Source organism: Elaeis guineensis, chromosome 11, assembly GCF_000442705.2.
Source record: "Elaeis guineensis isolate ETL-2024a chromosome 11, EG11, whole genome shotgun sequence".
Classification (NCBI taxonomy): domain Eukaryota; kingdom Viridiplantae; phylum Streptophyta; class Magnoliopsida; order Arecales; family Arecaceae; genus Elaeis; species Elaeis guineensis.
This window is the reverse complement of record NC_026003.2, coordinates 99,465,074-99,487,572: the sequence shown is the minus strand read 5'-3', so window position 1 is coordinate 99,487,572 and position 22,499 is coordinate 99,465,074. Positions and strand designations below refer to the sequence as shown.

Here is a 22,499-nt window from a genome sequence, read left to right as displayed (position 1 = left end):
CTAAAAGGTGGAATCTCCCAAGAAATCTAACATGACAGTGGTCTTTGGAGGTTGATGACTCATGCTAGTCTACTTCTTCTCATGTCCACCAGTGACTTCATCAATTGAGCCAGTTAGCACTCTCACCTTATGAGAAATTTCTTCTTTTTTTTAAAAAAAAAAAAAAAAGATGATAAGAAATTTTTCAGATTACCTCTTAGTTTAGGCCTCAAAAACACTGTACCTTTTAGTTTAAGCGTTTACAGTGGAGACTTCTAGCTGCATTTACTATGAGCAAAGGAAAAAGTTGAAATTATCCTGTTGATTGTTCGTAGCTATGGTCTCTGACTATGGCTATAAATTTTGACATAATCAATTAAAGTTATTGCATGTGCATGGGATTATTCTTGCTTGCATTTGGTTTAAATGAGTAACTACTAATTTGACATTCATTTTAAGGTATCCAAGAAGTTGAATCACCTATTAAGTCCTTACTTTGATTTTAATGCATTAAAAAAATATTCTTAGGGCATGATTAAAGTTCTTATATCTTAAAAATATATAATGAAACATGCAACAATTTAGGACCTCACCTAAAAGGATCAGCCAAAAGATATTATTTGATTCTTTGATCCCATATAAATATACAAAATTTTTCTGATGAATAATCAATGAGGATCTCAATATATGCCCGCACAGATCCCCATGGAGCATCTAAAAATATGATCAATGTATTCTTCAAAATCTGCATCACATTTAAAAGCTTAAAAGCTCAAAATTAAATATTTTTTCTCTCAAAAAAGGTCAAGTATATTATGAACATTTCACCAATGGGTTTATCTATCCTAAAATATGCAAAATCAATCTCAAGAAATCCGTAAACACAAATTTGGCCCACCATGAAAGTTTTAAGTGCACACGCACAACAAAATGACTGATTCAGCATCCTGACCACCCCATTAACTATGGCATATATCTAGTTGACACATCGAGATTTACTACAAACTTTTTGGGAGATTTAATTCTTCCATGTTTAACCAGCAGACCGTGCGATGCACACAAGTACGCAAGCATTGCATGCCTGCACATAACAGATACCAGAGGCAAGTGCAAGAGCACTTAATATTTAACTTTCTACACGCATTGGTGCAGAAGCGCATGTATATAAGATCAATGTTTTACATCCATAAACATGGGCATATGTTTGGGTATATAAGCTGTTGGATGTATGTTCTATAAGTTAATTGCATATGTTTGATATATAGCTGTTGGATGTATTTCTATAAGTTAATTGTTGACAGATGCATTATGTAATTTCAGGAAATAAATTTATACTTATAAAATTTTATTAATCAATAATTTTTTTTTTAATTTTTTATCATGTTTTTATGTGTCCATGATTTGTTCTAGAGATTAACAGATGATATTGTATATTTTTGAAGTGTTAAGAATTTGAAATATATACTATTGATGGTTAATTTTTAAAAACTTCCGATCGAAAGATCATCACGGAAGACGGTGATCAATCCAGTTACATTGGTGTACGGATCGCCTCTCTTCCGACAGATGAATCTCAAGTTTGCAGTATGGAGACACTGGGATGAAATGCAGGTGGTTGTTAGTGAACAACTTGCATTAAACATGATCGATATGAGAAACCACTTGATATCTACTCACTTGTCAGTGGTTTGCTTAATGCCGCAGTGGTGTGAATAATCCTTTGACCTACGGTGCATTAGCTATCGCAGTGAGACTACTAAATTTGTCTGCACCTAAACTTGGACCTTTAGCCATTTGAGTCTTTGCAGTGTAGATTGACTTCAGTGGATTCAGGTTGACTGTTAGAAATAAATGTACCCGGTGAAATCTATCGATCTTGATAGAGAAGAAAAAATCCTATGCGATTTACGAAACTAAGTTCAGAAGTCTTCGGTCGAAGCAAGTGTGAATACTGGAAAGGAGTTTTCACGAGATTCACGAATGAACTCGAGTCCAGCCAATCTGGAATATGACTCACATTGAGATTTGACGAGTTTTTCATGATCTCCGTTGAGTCGGAACTCACGATAAAAAGACTGAATCATATGGTAACTATACCTAGAAATTCAATACTTTCATTCTATTGGATTATCACTGTATACTACTAGATATCGCTGGTAGATTTTGAGACTCGTCGAGTGTCATTTTGATGATCAATGAAACTCGAAGGACAGAATTGAATTACTTCAGTCTATCAAAAGAAGTTTCGATAATATTATGATGGGGATCATAGTATATTTTACTACCAGACAGAATAGAACCTATAGTGTCACATACAAAAAGGTTTTATCTGATCAGATGGTTGATTAACGATTATGAATCGTTGATGGGTATAATCATTAATATGATTGATGATTAACCTTATGCAAAAGTTGTAATTAAATAATTCGCTAAAAGTTAGTGAATTATTGAAGAATTAATTAGCAATTGGATGCTAATTAGTTCAATTTAATTACAATCAGATTCAAATCAAGTCTAATTGAATTGGATCAGTTTGACTTGGATTGAATTTGACCTGATTGAGTTATGAGATAATCCAATTGCAAGGAAGACCAATTCCGGATTTGATCAGAACTTGAGTTTAATTAAATCCTAATTGGATTAGAATCTGATTCAAGAGGTTGGGTTTCTATTAGATTAGATTCTCTTCTCTCTTTGGGTCTAACCAAATTAGATTTGGATTGGGACCAAATTGAATGAATTTAAAATCCAAATTGGTTGGGACATAATCCCTTACGCCAATAACCCAACCTGTACGCCATTCCTCATGCAAATCTGATTTTAGCATGAGGAATCTCCACACCAGAATAGAAATATCGCCCACTCTCTTATCCCCTCTTGGATATGGATCAAGCCTTGTTCGAATTTGAATTCAAATTCAATTTGAATTCAAGTTTGAATTTGATAGAGCTTGATCCTTATCTTGATGAGAATTTGTTCTCATCCATCTAACTCCCACGAGATGCCAACCATAAAAGAGTTCTCTCTTTTGCAAGAAAGTGATCTGAAAATCACTGTGAGAAACAATTCGTGGGCGTGAGTTTGAGAAGGGCGCTTTCATATTGGTGTTAAAGGGGATCTTAGGTTCTAGAGTTTAGGCGTTGGATTTCGAAAAGAGAGAGAGTTCTCAAGATCTTCCTACACCTCTTCTTCCTCCAATCCTTCTTTCTCTCTGAGAGTGTCGAGAAATCTGAAGAAAAAGATTAATCAACCTCTACAAAAGAGCTAGCACTCCAAAAAGATCGACGAACCTCCAATTAGATCGAAAGCTTCGTGTGGATACCTGTAATGACCGAACATCTATGTTGCTCCAGAAATCTGTAAATCCACGATCATCAGCTACGATATATATCGATCCGTGCAAAGATATTGAGATTTGATTTCATATACATAATAGATATGATCTATATGACAGATTTCAGATCATGCATACTATATTAATGTCGTAGATCCATGCATAGATAGTTTACAGATTAGATCTGATGCATGCTAGATTAAAAGATTTAATCTAAATCATCCTCCACTGCTTTGATCCAAATTTTTTAAATACATGTATAAAACTACCGCTTTTTAACAGCATGCATATAATGTACACAGGTACATGTATAATCAAGATTGCTCTAAGACAATGTATATGGATGTGGTATGGATCAAAAGATGAACCATCAAATCCAGCATTCAAGGCAAGGAAATATGAGTATAAAATAGTCTGAACCCAATCATTTCAATAAACTCTGAAGTAATTCCCCCATTTACAATCAATTCTAACATTATTATTTGACGTGTAGGATCTTTAGGATAACCTAATTATTGCTGCAAATTTTATAGGAATAACAGAAAAATTCCCTATCAAACATAGTTGAAAATAACCAACATAGAATCCACTAATCTCACTCACTAACCCCACAAAATTTCAGCCAGACTGCCCTTTTTACATATTCACGTATCTATGAAAATTGAACCCAATCCTTATTTGCCCCTCTGAACTGTACAATTGTTGTATCTCGAAGCATCAGATCGGATCAATCTGAACAGCCGGTTCCTTGGACACTTGGCTGTGCATCATCATCATAGCATGATGTGGCAAGACATAAATAAAATCCCCACAATTTCTGGGATGCTAATTTCTTCAGAAATTGATGGACTCCTGGCATTGCAAGCATACATATTTGGCTCTACCAATATCAGTCACACCTTACTTGGCACTATAAAGTCATTAAAAATGCACAAGACTACCAGCTTCCATAAATTTCCTCATCCAGTTTTCTGGTTTCTGTTTACTCTGTTAGCTCCGTTCTTGATGACGAGTTCTGCCGTGTTAGCTGATATTCAGGCTCTTCCCGCCCATTGCTTCCATTTGCACAAGTTGAGTACAAGAAGAAGAAGGAAGATGTGTATATGGTAATATGCCATAAGCTGCAGTCAAGTAAATAATCTATAGCAAGTAAGAACCATCTCAAGTAAACATGTTTGTATGATAAAACATTCATCTAAATTCTGAGCTTTTCAGCCTTCTCCATCAGCATATAGGCTATGTGAAGGTACAGTAAGAACTATCAGATTTCACTTTAACTCAACAGAGTCATATTTGACAGTCATGCTATATGAGCTGATCCAATATAACTGAACCCTTGAAAGCAAGAAATGATTTCATTAGTAATTTGTGTGATTAAAAGATCTCATACCTATGCCATATCCAGTAACTTTCATTGGTTTCCATTTTCCAGCTAGTTGCTGCCAAAGCTAATGCAATAAAACCAAATAACATAAATCGCCAACGAAATCTTTTCTGCAGTGTTTTCATAAGGTTCCAGAACCAACTTTTAATATTTTGCCATCTGCAAAAAAGTCAGAATGAGCTATTGAAGAACTTTAATAGACTTACCGTTGGCTGCTCAGTGTAGAATTTGTAACAAATCATAGACATTATATAATTACAGGGTTCTTAAAGGGAAGGGCAAATTACCAATGGTGCCACTGGATAGACATTACTTAACATCAAAATTACCCATCGATATATACTTTGAATGTAAAAATGTAATATATTCAGCAAGTTTACGGAAGCACACCTTTCAGGCATATTGAAGTCAAATCTTGGTGGACAGTATATGGCTCTGTGTGCCGTGGAAAACTCTAAAAACCATGCGAAAAGAAGACCAAGAATGCCTATTGCTATAACAATGACAATATTTGCTGACCTGAAATTATGATAACAACCATCTGTCTAAGAACCAGCAAATAGAGATAGAATCTAAACACAAATTCATTTATCCAGCATACGTACCTGGTTGCACCCATCACAGCCAACAGAGCAGTGATGATAGATACAATTGTGTGGATCGCTCTTTTTGAAGCCTCATCAATTGTAGCCATATATATAAAAGTGCTCACCACAGCCATAAAAGAAAGCCAAAAGTCCAGAAACTGAAACCAGATACAGTTATGTGTTCATCAATTAATATTTTAGCTGGCTAGGAAAAAAGGATGCATAGAAACATTGTGTAGGAGTTTCATGTTAGTAGGGGTTATCTACAGGTTCCTAAGCTGACAATAAATTACGATCAGATAACCATTCAAATTATATTGAAGTCCGGACCAACAAAGCAATTCGATATTATATCTTTTTCTTCAAATTGTTATTTTGAATGACAAGATGATCCTCTCTGATACTAAGCTCCCACCAAAACCTGATCTGACAGAACTGCAGGGCAAAGAAGGTCAACCCCAACCTGACGGCAGGTTATCTTTGTTGACCCGGAACCAGCCTGTTTACCCAGTTCAAAGGGAAATATATAAAAAGAAAGGAGAACAGAGGGGAAGCTGAGTGAAGGAGCCATGATGAGTGGGTGGTTAGATGATGGTGGTGTAGCAGGTTGGATAATGAGGTGGCAATGGGTTGGCTAGGTGATGGTTGGCTGGTGCCAACAGGCAGGTGAGGTGGTGGTAAGGCTAAAGGGTAGAAATGGGGCCACTGGGAGTATTCTAATTGGGCAGGGATAAGATGGCGGCTTGAACCTAGTCCAGTGGATGGTAGAAGCAGTTTAGTGCAGCTGCTACGATTTACCTACCAAGGCCTGATATACATTGTTGACCCTACCCGTAACAACTTAAGCTTTTAAGATCTAATGGTCGGTTAACTTGGTACTACAGCTGAAGGTCATGGGTCCACACCTCCTTTAGGCCAATTTTCACATAAGCAGAGGTGCTACGGGCATGATTTACATTGTTCGCTACTTGACTCCTTAACAAGATCAACTCTAGATGACTCTAGTGATTAGTTATTGTTGCTGTAAGAGACCACACTTAAAGCCCAAAAGAGTAGGGGAGGAAGGGAATAAATAGGATGAGAGAGGAGGAAGAGGAGAGGGAAGAGATAGTGGCAAGGGGAAGATGGGAGTGGAAAATTGAGAGAGAAGGCAAGAAAAGCTAGGTTTAAGTTTGAAGCTTCTAACTTTAAATGCATGGCTGTGATTCTTCCATCATAATTTTTTATGTTTTTAATTAAAGATTAATTGCACTCTTTATTTGGATGATACTTCTCTTATCTGTTATCCCTAAAATAATAGGAAGTCTGCGGTTGCAAAATAGTGCTATTTACAAAGAACCTTTTTGGTGGTATTTTATAAGATCGTTCATAGATAAAATGACACCACAAATTGGCACCCAACCCCAACCCAATCTGACCTCCTAGTGGGTCTCCCATGCTTGACCTGTACCTGACCGGTTGACCCTATATGTCAGTCCTGGTTGAGACTGCCAGTCCTATCTGTAAAGCATAATATACATCCTTGTCCTCTAATAAGAATCGGCCATTGTTGAACTTTGTGGTAAATGTAATAATCAACCAGCAAAACATTTTATTGGGGGCAAGAGAGAGAGAGAGAGAGAGAGACTTCTGTTGACTTATGTCACAGATGCTAAAATGACTGTTATATCTTGGGCCTGAACAAAATGAAATATTAATGAATTTACTTTCATTTTTTATTATATTAAAATTGTAATTTTTCTTGCAACTAAGGAAACTGCAGCGATTATGATCTCCTTTATTATCTACAAACCTATGACCATATTGTGGTCTATGAAATTGGAAGTTCCCCTACAACAACGGTAATTAATTAATTAACAAATTAAGAAGAATCAATGAAGTTCAGTTTACTAATCAGAAACTGCATAACAGGTTAAAAAGAAATGGCTCAGTCAAAATGTTAGCCACTGTCTAACTAATTCAGTTACAACCAGTCCAACAAAAGATAGTTTAGCATCATGAACTGCTTTCACTTTAGCATCTTCAATCAGACTTTCATGTCATAACTTTTTATTTACGGTCTTGCCTCTCCTACAGGCCATACTGTTCATTCTTCTTAGGAATTGATGAACAAGCACAGGGTGCAAGATGAATACCTGTAGTACACGGAAAGACAGGACACACCAGGTGCCTACATCACATGCATGATATAAACCACTTGAAATTCCACTTGAAGAGAAGAGGACCCATTCAGCATATGCCTAAGAGAAAATGTCATAAGGCATTAGCAAAGACCTTATTTATTTGTGTATTTCATGCAAATCTAGCAAAATACAAAATAACAAACAACTATTTAGAGATTCATAGAAAACACAGCACTTAAGTGCCTCGAAAGTACAGCATAAACAGGTTGAAGTGCAAACAAAATGCTGATCCTTTCTCGGCTGGCCAGAAATGAAGAAAATAAACTTAGAATCTGGTTGATGTTCTCTGAATATCTACATAAACAAAACTAGTTGATGCATGCTGGTGCTCATAAATATTTTCTGGAGTCTAAAACTCCAATAATAGACTAATGTGACAATCTTGCGACAAACTAGAATCATTCAAAACTGGAGACATGTGCAAACATGCCTGTTACTTTTTCAATGCAGATAAAAGTGAAAGACACTCCAGTTACTGAGCTTATTATAAGAAGATGATGAATCATTTACTGCACAAACTCGTATTTTTTAATTTTACTGAAAAGCTTTGAACAAATGGATATACGTATGTTCAAGTTTACATTTCAAATATTCTTGTGTTCCCATATTTTGTTCTATGTATTCTCAAGATACAAAGCTAATGAAGGGAATTCAACTGTTAATTTATCAACCGTGAAAATATATTAGATATGGTTAGTCAGGGCCATATTTTTAAACGATTTTGGTTCTTCCTTCTAACATTATTTCCTTAAAAGAAACCAAATTTTTAATTAAGTAATGCGTAACATTTATTAGATAATTTTCAACATTTTCCAAATTATCCTTACAGAAGTTTAAAAATAACTGGAGAAGCGTTCATCAAATATATTGTTTTTGAAGGAAACATTATTTTTACTTCAATTACAGAACAAAGATTTAAATTAGGACACTAGGATATAAAATTGAATAGTAGTCATGCACTAAAAGAGGATGAGGTGGGTTTCAAAAAGATGGCTCAGATAAAATAAATTAGCATTCTTTGCATATACAATGATTGCCACCAGCAGTCAATCACTATGAAGCCTGTACATTTAAAATATGCAGCCACCAGGAAGGGGCTCATCATTCTTGTAACCCAGAAAAACAGTAACTTTGAATAATCAGCTTGATCTATATCAACACTTTAAACAATGCAACGAAGATAATCAGAAATTAAAAGTACTATTATCACAACAAGCTGATGCACGGTACTCTTCAGATTACATATCAAAGATGACCTCTTTGTCAAAAACAAATAACCATCACTAGTAATTTTTAAGGGGCAATTGGTATAAATCAACTCTAAAATGCATATGGAACAGTTAAAAATTATTGATTGATATGAGAAATTATTGTGTCAACAGGAAGCACAGAGAAAAATTACCTTCTGTCGAAGAGCCCAAAATGAGGGTAAGATAGCTGCTGCATTCGAAGCAACTAGAAAGATTGACTGCCACATGTGTCCTAGAATTAATGAAGTAACCCATATTAAATAGCAAAGTTTATTCATAATAAAATGGTACTTAGCAGCAAAACCTAGCCAATATGAAACTGAATGCATTCTCTTTAGAAGAACTAATAGATATATGACCAGAAAATTTACTGAAGAAACAGAAATTCTCTAGTCGATACCACATAAGACACATGCTTGGAGCTGATCTTTGATAATCATGATAATGTACATAATGGATTCCACATTGTATTATTGTTGATTTCAAAACAAATAACAGATTTTTACTCAGTGCAGTCTACTCCACTAGTAGGGTCCATGGTTCTTTTTTATATTGGCCATAACTGGGAGTTGCCCTTAACATTTAGCAAACAAAGATGCAAAAATTTACTTGGCATTACAGATCATATGACCCTTTACCTTTTTAGACCACTGCTGTCTGCTTACCCTTTTCTTTCATCTGCTTTCATGCAAAAATTTACTTGGTATTACATATCATATGACCCCTCTTACCTTTTTAGACCACTGCTGTGTGCTTACCCTTTTCTTTCATCTTCTTTCACATCATTATTAATCTGTCTCTACCTTTTCTTCTATAAATTTGCATCAAAGGGTTGTCTATTTAATAAATTTTAGCATGTCAACACAATCTTGGAGCTAACTGCAACCAAAACTCAGCATTTGGCTGACCAAGTTTTGAACTTTCTATAGCTACCCTTGCTTCAAATATAGTACATGTTTGTGAATTTGGTAATAATGACCAACAGGAGTTGGTTGTTTCAAGCAAGGTTTGCCATCTCAATACTTGACCCCATACCAGTATGATGATAACACAGTGTCCATATGCCCAGTACGGGAGTTGATTTGGCATACGAAGACTTGGTAGTTGGTACCCCCCCCCCCCCACCACTATCGAGTCTCGGTTCGGTATTGATATGGTAAAGTATGCTCGGCACAGGGTGGTATGCATTGGTATGGCAACATGATTCAAGTCTCCTACACATAACAATATGCTGCAAATGATATTTTGTAGCACATTCCACAATAGCACATGCACGATTATATTTCACAAATATGTGCCTTATGGTGTTTTCCTATGCTTATTTTTTAGTATGCTTTTACATAATGAAGTACATCTTCTCAAAGAGAAATCTGCACCAAAATTCTAGAAATTGGGCAAACCAGCTACACTTGCACAGCATTGCATATCCTAATTAATTAATAAGTTAGGGAACATGAACACTAATATGCGTAGGTTAAAACATTTATGTGATACATTGTGATTACCTTTCGGGGTAACAAGTTCATTGCTGCAATCAAAGCCTCCATGGTCACGATCACAGGCGCAGTAGCTGGAAGGAAAGAAGCAATGCTTATGTTAGAAAGTTCACTGCAGATCAATATGGATTATCTAGATTCCATACCTTCACAGTAGACAAGCAAGTTAGTATTGACAGTAAAGTACAGAACAATAAAATCTCAGAAACAAGTGAATGACCTGTAAATTGTCAATCCACTTTCATCTATTGAACTGTGACATGCTCCATTATGATTACAGTGATTGGGGCATCCATCAAGGGAAATGGACATGGTAGTCTGATATTTGAAATGATTGTCAAGAGGATGCTTCAGTCCAAAACACCAGGTTCCTTCTCTGGCATATAAAATATAAAATTCAATTTTTTTACCACTTGAATCATTCAATGCCAAAAACATGGAACCATTGCTACTAGTTGTGCTGTTCACATAATAGTCCCAGCTATCAATAGATGGTAAGCCACCAAATCTGGAGTATATTTCATAATTGATTTTTGAATCTGATGTCAACTGAACATGCATATTAGCCCCTGCCGCACCATTGGGAATGTCCAGGAAGAAGTAAGTCCATCCAGATTGCTCAACAGAGGAGTTGCTCAAAAGGTGTTCCAAGGGGAAATCACTGTACTCCGTGGACCCATATTCAATAATAGGAAGATAATATGATTCAAAAGGAACAGTCGAACTTCTTTTGGGGACTCTCTGCAAGCAGAAAATCTTAAAAGTCAATTCTACTTTGATACATCCAAGTTATACCAAGAAGAAACCTTTCACTAAATTCAGCTGGATTCAGTCTTTCCAATTCTGACTCACCGTTGGGCAGCAATTTAAAAAGCAGGTCAACTTTCACAAAGTTTCAACATAAATGTACAATATCCAATATGATAGAATTTAATACCATACCCTTAGTAAAAGGAATTAAAATACAGCTAACAAATTTGTTGACAGTAAACTGGAAAGGTCTCTTCATAAATGATTTAACACTACAAACGTCCCTTCCAGTCTTCTACAATGCAAATAAACTGTTTCACATCAAAACAGCTCATTGTTATTGAGAATAGAGCATGACAAAAAGAGATTCTAAACAAGATGAGTGCTACCAACCATTTCAGTTGAAGAGTTTATCCATTTAATTAGGGTGAGAGTGGTATGGATAATATCCGTCTGGATCCATTTTCGTATCCGAATCAATCCAGATATGGATAGAAATTTGAGAATCTGACTAATATCGATATCCATATCCATATCCATCAAAGAAAAATGGATATAGATATTGATAGACAACTATCCGATCTATATCTGAATATCCGAATTTATTTATAACCCTATATAATTTATATTATATTTATTAATTTTTAAAAGAAATATACAACTATATAAATATACTATTAACTTGATAAATCATCTACTTAGTAATATCCTTAATTTTGTAGTTGTAAAGCTTAATTATCCAATTTATATCTGTAAGCATATCCATAGTTTGGGTATCTGAATTGTATCCATATCCATTTAAAACAAATACGGATATGAATTTTTGCATCTGAATAATATCCATATCCTTATTTGTATTTGTTAGACAAAACAAAAATGGATATGGATATGCTGGTATCCGATCCAGTTTCAACCCTACATTTAATAGATCAAGAATTTATTTTGCAGAATATTGCTTGGGATGTCTGTCTTTGCAGGTTGTGTACATAAAATGAATATGCACCTAGAGACTGAGTGGTACATCAATAATGTTGTTCAAGTCGAAAACCAGACATGAACTTTACCATCAGATAAATTCTGTCTTCATTTTTGCTGGTTTAAAACAAAAGTTTAGGTTCCACGACTTTCTTTTAGCATACAGCAAGTTGGTTTATTTTGATAATTGCAAGTATCTTCTCATTTATCTTAACAGCACATTTGTAGAAAACAAAGCCTGAACTTTCTATCCATCTCACCTTCATGCTAATGATTGAAACACAACTGTGCCAATGCGTGCCAAGCACAGGCATGACATGACTTAAGATAGTATGTGTATGCTAGTACCAGGCTGACATGCCATCAACACCCGATACCTCAATCCTTGAATTTCACTTCTTGTTCTCCCTATATCTATCCCTCTTTCAAAGATTATTTACTATAACGCATTTAGTGTGCAAAAATGCAGTGAAATATGACTTACATAATTATAGCCTGTATGTTTTATTCTAGTTACCTCTATGCCCTGCTATTAATCACATTTTGCCAAGCTACTGTGGTGTTAATGCACATTTTTACTGAAAGTACATGGATCATTTATTGGGGAAACTGGATCACATTTTTTGACATTGATAACTGCGACTAAACTTCTAAATAACATAGTATCACATAAAATCATAGTGATTTTCACAGATTATAAATAGTGACCAATAATTCTACCTGAAGGACATATGTCTCCCATGTACAGTTGACTCCAGCCTTTCCACCGAGGCATTCATACACTTGCCACTGAAATGAGAAACACAGACTGATCTCTGAGTATCTTTCTTGCATCACTCCATTCACTTGTGTCTGGTTAACAGCCTCAATGGCAATGAACCAGCGTCCAATTTTTGGCGACTTTACAATTAAAGGAGCCCTGCTTATATCAGCAGAATGATCATGTAAAGTCCTAAGCGGCATTGCATTAAAGCGAACATAACACATTAGAAGCATTCCACTAAAGTTTGGTGGGTTATTCATGGAAGATGTTTGATTTAATCTGAAATCAGTACTTGAAATTTTAAATTGGGATGCTATACCCAATATATCCAAGAAGTAGAATTTTAACTCTCCCTGTCCAAGACATGATGACTCGATAGAATTGCTGCATGTGATCAAATTTTCTGCTGTTGTGAGCATACTGGTATTGGACACCACTTGTTTCTCTACCATAGAAAATCCTTTGGACACCAAATGATAACCAGATTTCCTATGGTCTCCAGATCTCATCATATGGTTCAAACTGCCACTTTTGTCCATTGTTAAATCTAAAAGATTCCTTGATTGCTTGTTTAATAAAGATTGAGAACAAGAAATCATATCGACTGTCTGATTACAGTAAGGACCCCAAATTGTTGAGGCCGCACATCCTTCTACAAATATGCTGGTGCTGAACACATATGCCTTGCCTCGACTAATCTGCAATAAAGTTTTTGCAATTCAACAAACTAAACAAAGAGGAGGATAAAAGAAACAGAAATCAAACAAGCTAACCAATTGATGGAACTGAATACATTTAATTTTTCATTTGTGTGGAGTCAGAAGACAGGCATTAGGTACAAGACTCAGATAAGATATCCATTTAATGCAAATAAAAAGAGCATACCATTTTTGATTGTGTACGAGCAGGTCCAAGGCCATTGAAGAATCCAATGTACCATATTCCTGGAGATATCTGCAGAACATCTTTCTAAGATGATATCATCCACTTCTACAGTGGTAAGCTAAAGATCTAGGAACAAAGTATCTTTATCCTTTAAGGTAAAATAAATCATAATAACAAGATGCATTTTCTCAATCATAATTAATATCTTTATTCTTGACAACAAAGTAATTTGGGAAGAAGCAGCCAAACAGAGTTTTTTTTTTGGTGATAGAAGCCAAACAGAAAATGCTGTTTCAAGCAATTTATCACATTTGAAAGAATGACAAATTAACAATGCTCAGAAAATATTAAAGAGATTAAATAAAACCAAATCCAAGCATAGATAACTCTCAATTTCTGATTCTTTCTCAGATTGTTTGGGAAAATCTTGTGGATTTACAACCTATACATGCTTGCTTCCCTATAAAGTTTGTAATCTCTCTTATACCAGCACTTGCCCATTTTCCATTTTCGATTAATGAGTTGGTTGTTCTGAACACTACTTTCAGCTGAGTTTGTTTGGGACTGTAACCAGTGATACCAAATGCCAAGTAGAATGAATTAAGAGATTGATGTCGGGACAAGAAAGCTACTTTACTTATAGTTGACCCTCTTTAATCAATTTTCTGATGGTTAAATATACTTTTATGTAGACTAGATTATAGCTACATTATTTTGACTACTAGTTCTCTGAAGGAAAGGGCTGACCTTTTTAGAAACCCTACTCATGGGAACTACATGTTCCTTGGATATTCGTATTTCTTATATTAACAACAAGCTCAACATCATTTCTTTTCTTCCAGTTAGAGAATCAGATGGTGGTGCAAATTAATACACTGAGAGTGCATAGGTTCAAACCTTAGCACTTACACATCTACTCCTAGACATTACTGACATCATAGCTAAGGTGTTACACAGATGCTCAATCAAGGTCGAAATCCCAGTCCAGGGGCCAACCAAATCTGGTCCCAAGATGGTACTAAGACAGACAACATGGCCATAAACAACTACAATGAAAAGAAAAAAAATAAACTAAAAAAAAAAAAATCAAAGTCCCATGATGCCAGGCCATCCCAAATGTCAGGATACAACCACTAGGACCCAGATTACCAGGTCTGGAGAGACTTGAGGTCCCAGACACATCCCAGTTCCAAGTCTCTCTCCAGTTCAGTCTGGTACCGCCGAGACAAACTGGATTCTTAATCCTTGTGCTCGAAAATTCCTTTCTGTTACATCTACAAAAGGAATAATAATGTTACTGGTCACTTTTTTCACTGTCATGTTTTATAATCTCGCATCCTTATGTCCAATTGATTAAGCAATTCTTGAACACTTTTATGAATGCATATGTGGCATTTCAATATCTGCCAAGAAACTCTTCAACATCCAATGCACTTTGAAACTACAATCTGTAAATGGCTTATTCAGATGAATCAGTGAGCTAGTTAAACAAAAAGGAAGCAAGAACAAATTGTAAAGTATTTCTATACTTCCTCAACTTACAGTGCTTATATTTTTGTGAATAGAATGTTTTTACTTGTTTAGATGCTATGGGCAGAAATATATACAGACAACTCAAGAGTAACATGTTGACTAAAGCACATGCTTGTGAACAAGCAGGCATTAAAGTCTGGTGGTTATGCAAGGGATTTGAGTCAGTAAATAGATGAATTAGAAAAGACACTTAACAAAAGGCTATTTATCATAAATTCTTTGATTAATATGCTTATATAAGAGCAATGAAACAATTCTAGGAAAAGGAGAATTTTCTTCACATCTCCATCCCCTTAACTGCATTTACAAACAAGAAGCCTTATCACAAGTATTGGGATTGGTTTCATAATTCCACCTTGAAAAATTTCCTGATAAGTACCAAAGAAAAATTAAACTATTCAATATAGAATCAGAGACGGCAAATAGCATGTTCTTCCCTCACATTTGGTAGTTCAAGGGAAAGAAAGGATCAGAGCAAGGTGTTTTCTTATGAGCTTGCTACCAAGAGATGAAGGTATGTTTTCACGTCACTATGCATTTTAAGTAATATAAGGTTGTCAGATATTACAGTAGTTCCAAAACTGAACTACAGAATAGTGGCAAACCTGGAAGATCTTTTGACAAAAGGTTTATCATGATTTCCAGTTGAAATTTGTACACAGAAACATAGATATTGCCAACAAAATTTGAAAGAAGAATTTCAATGGATTGGGATTCATCTATAAGGCCATCGTTCCACAGCTACAGCAACAAAATATTAATACCATAATTCATGAAACCAGTGAAAATTGACATGAAGTCCACAGCTAGGTCTCAGATGATAAGAATTTGATACCAATTAATTGAGTCAGTAAAGAATAACAACCTGTTCACTTGTCAATATCACTGTAAGATTTTTCTGGAATGGAATGCATGTATCCACATTGGAGAGATTCTGTGCACCTCCAAAAGATCCATTCAAGATAAAATTTGAAACTGTAACACAGAAGTATTTTCCCTTAAAACTATTTGCATCATCACAGAATTACATTTAAAGACAAAAACCACAGGTTAAGGAAACAAAAATTGAGAAATCTCCACCACAAACATATAAAAGGCAACACGGCTAACCCTGGTTTTCAGAAGAAAAGATTCTGATGCTTAAAAGATTTCTTCATGATGAAACAGAAGCAACAATCTGGCTCAAAATCATATATGAATTAGAGTGGATAATCAAAAGAGACATGGGCAATATAAACTCAGAAAAAAAAATTGTCATTAATATGTCTAGGGAAAATGTTATGTAGGTGATGAAGCAGAATTAGAATATAGAAATACTAGTTAAAAAAAAAATGTTTTAAACGTGACTGAAAGATAAAAGAAAAAAGTTTTAAGAAAGAAATCATATTCAAAGCAGGAATAACTCTCAAAAATTTGTCATTTTTTATCCCTTAGTAAACTACATAGGCCCATATACTACAGAGTCAAAGCAAAACAACACTACCTAAAGCATGATAGAAGGTTTTAATTATAATTCTTGATCAAAAATGTCCAAAATGAAGGCATAAGTTGCTTGACTGGATTAGCAAATGCACAGCTATTTGGCACTCATCTACCATATGACGAGCTGCAGATAGAACAAACTCTACATTTAATTCTCCATCTCATGCAAAATCATCAAAGAATGAAATAGCAACACGGCAATGGGAGATGATGTATGTACTGCAGAAGTGATGCTATGCCAGCTCTCAGGTGGGACAGAAATTATCATGCAGATTCTAGCTTCCCTGTATTGAAATGGTAGTGGGACACCAGCATTTTGATGGGACAGAAATACAGAGTGCCACACTACTGTGTCAGAAGTCAGGGGATCGACTTGCAAAACCAGCATGCAGTCAGCTCTTTATGCTGGATTTAGTATCATATACCAGAAGTTGACCAATGGAGACATTGCATATGAATGCATTACGTATATATGCATTCAGAAAATCAACAGACATAATAAATCAATAGAAATGTAATCCAGTAACATACATGAATCTTTCAAGTAAGTTTCTGATATATCTGGAATAGGAGGACTGCCCTCTTTGAAACATATCACAGGAAGTGTGCTCTTTGGAAGTCGTTCCATTTGTTCCATATCCTGCAAGATTGGGTTATTAAATCATAAGTCAGAGGGTACAAGAAATATCATGATACAAACTGAAGAACTCAATATACAACTTTTAATCGAGCATTTTTTCTGAAATGTGCACTATACAAGTCAAAGAATAACATACAGATTTTGGAAACATGTAATAAATGTGATTCTTCTATAAAGTACTATTCTCAATCCTGCAAAGAGCACATACTGTAAAAGAGTACAGTGTCAATTTTGTTTGATCTTTTTCTTTTTTCAACTCTCATATCTCCCATTTTTCAGTGCTTTCTCCATGGTTTGCGGAAAATCGTAACCAAGGAGATGAAGGATTCCTATTTCAAAACCAAGTTGCCAATATAATCTGACTTCAGAATGAAAATTCACCCATCACTATTGTGAGGAGTCTTCCTGATAAAATAAATGGATCAGTAAACCAGAAGATCCATCAATTGCTTTTCTCAAGTTGCAATGGCCCTATAAATATAATATGAATCACTTCTTAAGTATTTAATGCCAGTTATTTGTGCATCTAAATTGTTAGGTTGGCACATTCAAACTAATCAATCTGTGTGATTCTTACTGGCTCCTCTGCACTTTTTTGTTTTATTTTTATTTCTTTACATTTTTCACTTTCCTCAATTTCTTCTACCCAAGCAAAATTGCAAAATACCACTCTACTAATCTAGACCATACTGATGCCAAGGTAAATAACTCAAATACTCCACCAGTTACTCATGTACATAATGTGAAATGTGTTGCAAAAAGAAAATAAAGGGACGAAAATAAAGCAACATTTCCATGCATAACAAAGATACAGAAAATCGGGGTTGTGGCAGCAGTGAACTTATGCTTATTGAATGTCTGAAACGAGTACACTTGGTAGAACATAGGGAAAGCTGGTCTTCACCAGAAGAGAAAAAAAATATCAACATAACACTTAAATTAAAGAACTGAAGATGCATAAAGCAAGAGAAGGGAAAAAGCTCCTTAAAGAGAGCATTATTAAGTAAATAAAGTTACAAATGGTTTCAACTGAAAGTCATATGGAAACAGAAGCAGAAACAAGGAATTTACATGAACATTCACAAAATTGATGATGTGCTCATATAACAACATATTGATGGTCATTGTTTTTCAGGAAGTTGTCGTGCCATTAGATAAAATATCAAGAATTTTAGACAAAAAATCCTCAAGTTCACTGTTTTCAGTAAAAGTAGACAAAGAAGGGGGTCACCCATGAAGCAAATAACTGCCACTACCCAGTTATGGTCCTCCTGGCAATTTGAGGTCCTAGGAGGGGTAGACTGGAGACAGACAACCTTTGGCTTTTGTTTTCGCACAAGATGACTACCCCAAGACATGAACCCGTGCTACTGCACTTGTAAGCCCAGGCCTTTTACCATGCTCCCAAGCAATGGCGCATGTCATCCATGCGAGAAATATAATAGTAAGATCATGACTACAAGAATAAAGGAAAGAAACCTAAAAGGGAAAGCAAAGCAACACCAAATGTCGCCACTCCACTTACAACATGGGGTTGTGACTTGAACCTCAAAAACACTGGAGACATTGCCTCTTTCACAGGGAATTTTTGCTATTTGATTATGAAGGGCTCTACTAGTGCAAGAAAATGTAGCAACTTTTTGCAAGATACATCTTGAACATGGTCGACGACGCAAGGATTTAAAACAAGATTGCCGCTGCTCTAAGCTGACAAACTTGTCTCTTATTGCAAATGACAACTAGTCATTAGAGTTGAGGAGATAGAGATGTGTGCCTAAGATCCATACTTCGGCTAGATTTACTAAACACTAAAGGAATATGAAGGTCAATATTACCTAAAATACGCATTGCAAGAAGGGTACATGTTTGAAGGTAACTAGGTACATATACCAAGAACCTCAATACTTACATGTAGGAGAATTAGCTGGACTGTCAACCAAGACAAAGTAACTTGTCCTTGTGGAGGGGTAACTTTTATGGCCCCAATAAAGAAGGATGAAGGAAAGACAATTTATCAGTCATACATCTACCAAACTGCTAAGGCTCAAGTGTCAACAACTGGATTGATACCCAACTCCCAATCCCAAAGTGTCTTGAGGAAGAACCGAGTATGGAGTATGGACCATGTCCTAACATTACCCAAATCAAGGACTTCAGTCCATTTTGTAGTGGTGGAAAGATCCTCAAAAATAGTACACCATCTCAAGGTGACTAACAGAAATGTGGCCAAGTCATTCTTCATAACACTGGAATGACTACAGGGGATTCCCAAATCCACCGAGTCTGATTGAGATATCAAATTCAGTTAGTTGTTTCCAGAAGACAAGATAAGGAGGGGGTGAAGGTACAATTCTCAAGTGCCTTCCATCTACAGATAGACAAGCCAACTGAAGTTGTTAATAGAAGTCTAGAGAACATGATGCATTGCCCCAACGCTGAGCATACAACTACCTAGGATACGATTTTGCCCCAACCTAGTGCGTGCACAACAATATCGTCCATGGTTCAAAAAGATGATCACCATCATGATAGTATCATGACTGACATCATAGCAACCAATAGACCTTGTCCCTTTATCAATGTCAAACAAGACTTTTCCTTGAGGCAAAGACTTCTCTCAACCTATACAACACATACTTGAAGAAAACAAGAATAAGATTGCGAGGAGCATCCTGACCTACCATGAGCATAGGAACCAAGAATCACTGAATATTCAATTCAAGCCCCAAGATTGGGTTCTTGTCCATTACTAAGAAAAGATGTAGTTTTCTTCTTATTTTCAATAGGTAATCAATCCTGTGACACCCGGCCCTTTTGGGCCTTGGACCAGGCCCATCTAGAAGCCCAAAGCCCATACAAAAAAAAGAAAAAAAAGGGAACAGGAAGAGGGAGTCTTCTTCTCCGATGAATCCCGAACGGAAAAGAGTCCTAGGACCACTGGAGCTCTAGGACTCTCTATAAACATGCCTCCCCCTCCCTCAAGAGCTTCCACCAACGATCGTCGAGCTCGATTCCTCCTCTTTTCTCCGTGGAAGCCGCGGTCTCCCCTTTATTGTGTTCATCGAAAATTAGAGGTCGGGGATGCCACCGGAGCTCAGGTAAGGCTCCAACTTTTCTTCCTCTCCCTCTTTCCTTTCTCCCCATGGCTTTAGACCCTCACCGGTCATCGAAATCGCCAGAAAATTCATAAAAATGGTGAATCCCTGTTCGGTCGGGCCACCTTCCTCTCTTTTCCGGCCACCAGTACCGTCAGTTGCGGCGTCTCACCCCTAAGATGGACCCTCATACTTTTATCCCTCTTCTCCGGAAGTTTTGGCCGCCAGCGATCGGCCAATGACCGAAAAACAAAAGGAAAAAGGAGCGGGTCCCCTGTTTTCCAAAATTAAAAAAAAAACTCACTGACCGAACCTTGCCGCCGGCCATCCCTTGCCCTACTGCCGTCGACCGCCGCTGCCGAACATCCGGCCACGCCGCCGCCCCTCACCGGAACTGAGCCACTAAGCCCCACTCAGTCCGTCCCCTATTCGACCGAGAAGAGAAAGAAGAAAAGAAGGAAGAAAGAAAAGAAAAGAAAAAGAAGAAAAGAAAAAGAAAAAAAAGGGAAAAAGAAAAAGAGAAAAAAAAAGAAGAAAAAAAAAAAGAAAAGAAAAAAAGAGAGAATTTTTTCTCTTTCCTCTCTCCTCTCTCTACCTTCTCTCTCCAATTTCTCTCTCAAAATTCTCTCTATTTTCTCTCTCTAGACCTTTTATCTCTTTTTATGCATTTTATCTCTCTAGGATCATTCTCTTTCTTTGATTGCATCACAGACCCTAGGATAAACTTAAGATGAAAATATGACCTGAGATTGCTCCAAAATTCATGCAGTAGATTGGATCTCGATCCGATCCTTATTCGAAATTGATAACATCGATCATGGTTAATGCATATTAAGTCATCCTGATATGACCTCTGATGATCTCAATCATGATTGCCATTTTTGAAGGATACAAAAATTCTCTCTCCACTTTCTCTCTCTACTTTCTCTCTCATGATCGACTTTCTCTCTTTAAGGTCTATGAATCCTATATCGAGTCATGCCTTCATCTTTTAGGGGCACATATTGATCCAACAAGATGACCCGAAGTTACTTTAATATCCGTGCTGTATGGCAACCTCATTTGACCATATCAAGTATCTTTCAAATTCATTATTAATGAACTCTATTGATTGATCTTGATCTAATCTATGCTTCACAATTTCTTGATCAAGTCACTTAAATCTGATCCTCAGATCAGAGACCTTGAATTGTCCTGGTATCTGGATGGTCTGACACATCCGGTCAACAGTCCTCTTTCCTTATGATTGATTCTTATTATATTCATGAAATATAAATTGATGATTATTTGATATTTTAAATAGGATTAGCTGATTCTTCTAACGAAGTCTGAAGATCTAAGATAAATGAGATAAGTGGATCTTATGCTCCTTATTTATTTTTAAATAATCATATTTTCATGCAAAGAATTGCTGTTGATGAAATCATATTCTTCTTCCAGTTACCTTTTTTTTTGTATGGGCTTTGGGCTTCTAGATGGGCCTGGTCTAAGGCCCAAAAGGATCGGGTGTCACATTCTTCTCCCTTCAAATAATTTCATCCTCGAAATTAAGTTATGTTGTTTGGAAATCCAGACTTTGGAGATCTGCGATAAAAGCTTAGAAATTTTGTAGATGAAGTTTAGTTATATGATGATCACGAATATCTGGAAACAATGTTTCAAAACTTGACATGAATACATGACAAAAATGATTTATGATTCATGATTATGAAATATACATGATTTTATGCATGCATGATTGGTTTATGATTTGTTTTATTATATGTTCTATGAAATATTTTATTTTGTATTATCTGTTATTTTTTTAAATATTGCATTATCATGAAAAACTTATGCTTGATCCGATAAAAAAGCGCAAGTTCTACTTACTGGACTAGTATAGCTATATTCTTTTTATTTTTTTTTTCTTATACAGAGAAATAGGGTTAGAACCGAAGAAGAAAATTCAGGCTTTAGAGATCTGCAATGCAAGCTTAGAAATTTTGTAGATAAAATTTAGTTATATGATGATCATGAACTTATAGTAAATAATTATGAATTTTGATATATGAATTTGTATTTACTTTCGGATTTAGATGCTCTGAACCAATATTGGTTTAATTATCTGATGAATAAATGAATTGAATCTTTTTATTTGATAGATTTTAGATGATTATGATGGAT

General features: G+C 35.8%; 1 protein-coding gene across 3 annotated transcripts in view; it reads right to left on the bottom strand.

The window, feature by feature from the left end:
* Positions 1–3,712: 3,712 nt before the first annotated feature.
* Positions 3,713–22,499, bottom strand: part of LOC105053587 (uncharacterized) — a 36,320-nt gene continuing 17,533 nt past the window's right edge. For 2 of the 3 annotated variants that reach the window (XM_010934812.4, XM_073246087.1), the window contains 12 exons: positions 17,133–17,241; positions 15,985–16,094; positions 13,587–13,655; positions 12,659–13,399; positions 10,434–10,954; positions 10,223–10,287; positions 8,870–8,949; positions 7,420–7,524; positions 5,303–5,442; positions 5,088–5,216; positions 4,704–4,856; positions 3,713–4,434 (listed from right to left, as the gene is read on the bottom strand). In XM_010934812.4, coding sequence (XP_010933114.1) covers positions 4,296–4,434; positions 4,704–4,856; positions 5,088–5,216; positions 5,303–5,442; positions 7,420–7,524; positions 8,870–8,949; positions 10,223–10,287; positions 10,434–10,954; positions 12,659–13,399; positions 13,587–13,655; positions 15,985–16,094; positions 17,133–17,241 — 2,361 coding nt within the window. In that variant the 3' untranslated portion in view covers positions 3,713–4,295. Of the gene's footprint in view, positions 4,435–4,703; positions 4,857–5,087; positions 5,217–5,302; positions 5,443–7,419; positions 7,525–8,869; positions 8,950–10,222; positions 10,288–10,433; positions 10,955–12,658; positions 13,400–13,586; positions 13,656–15,984; positions 16,095–17,132; positions 17,242–22,499 lie in introns of those variants that run through there. The other variant, XM_073246086.1, reaches the window with a different exon arrangement.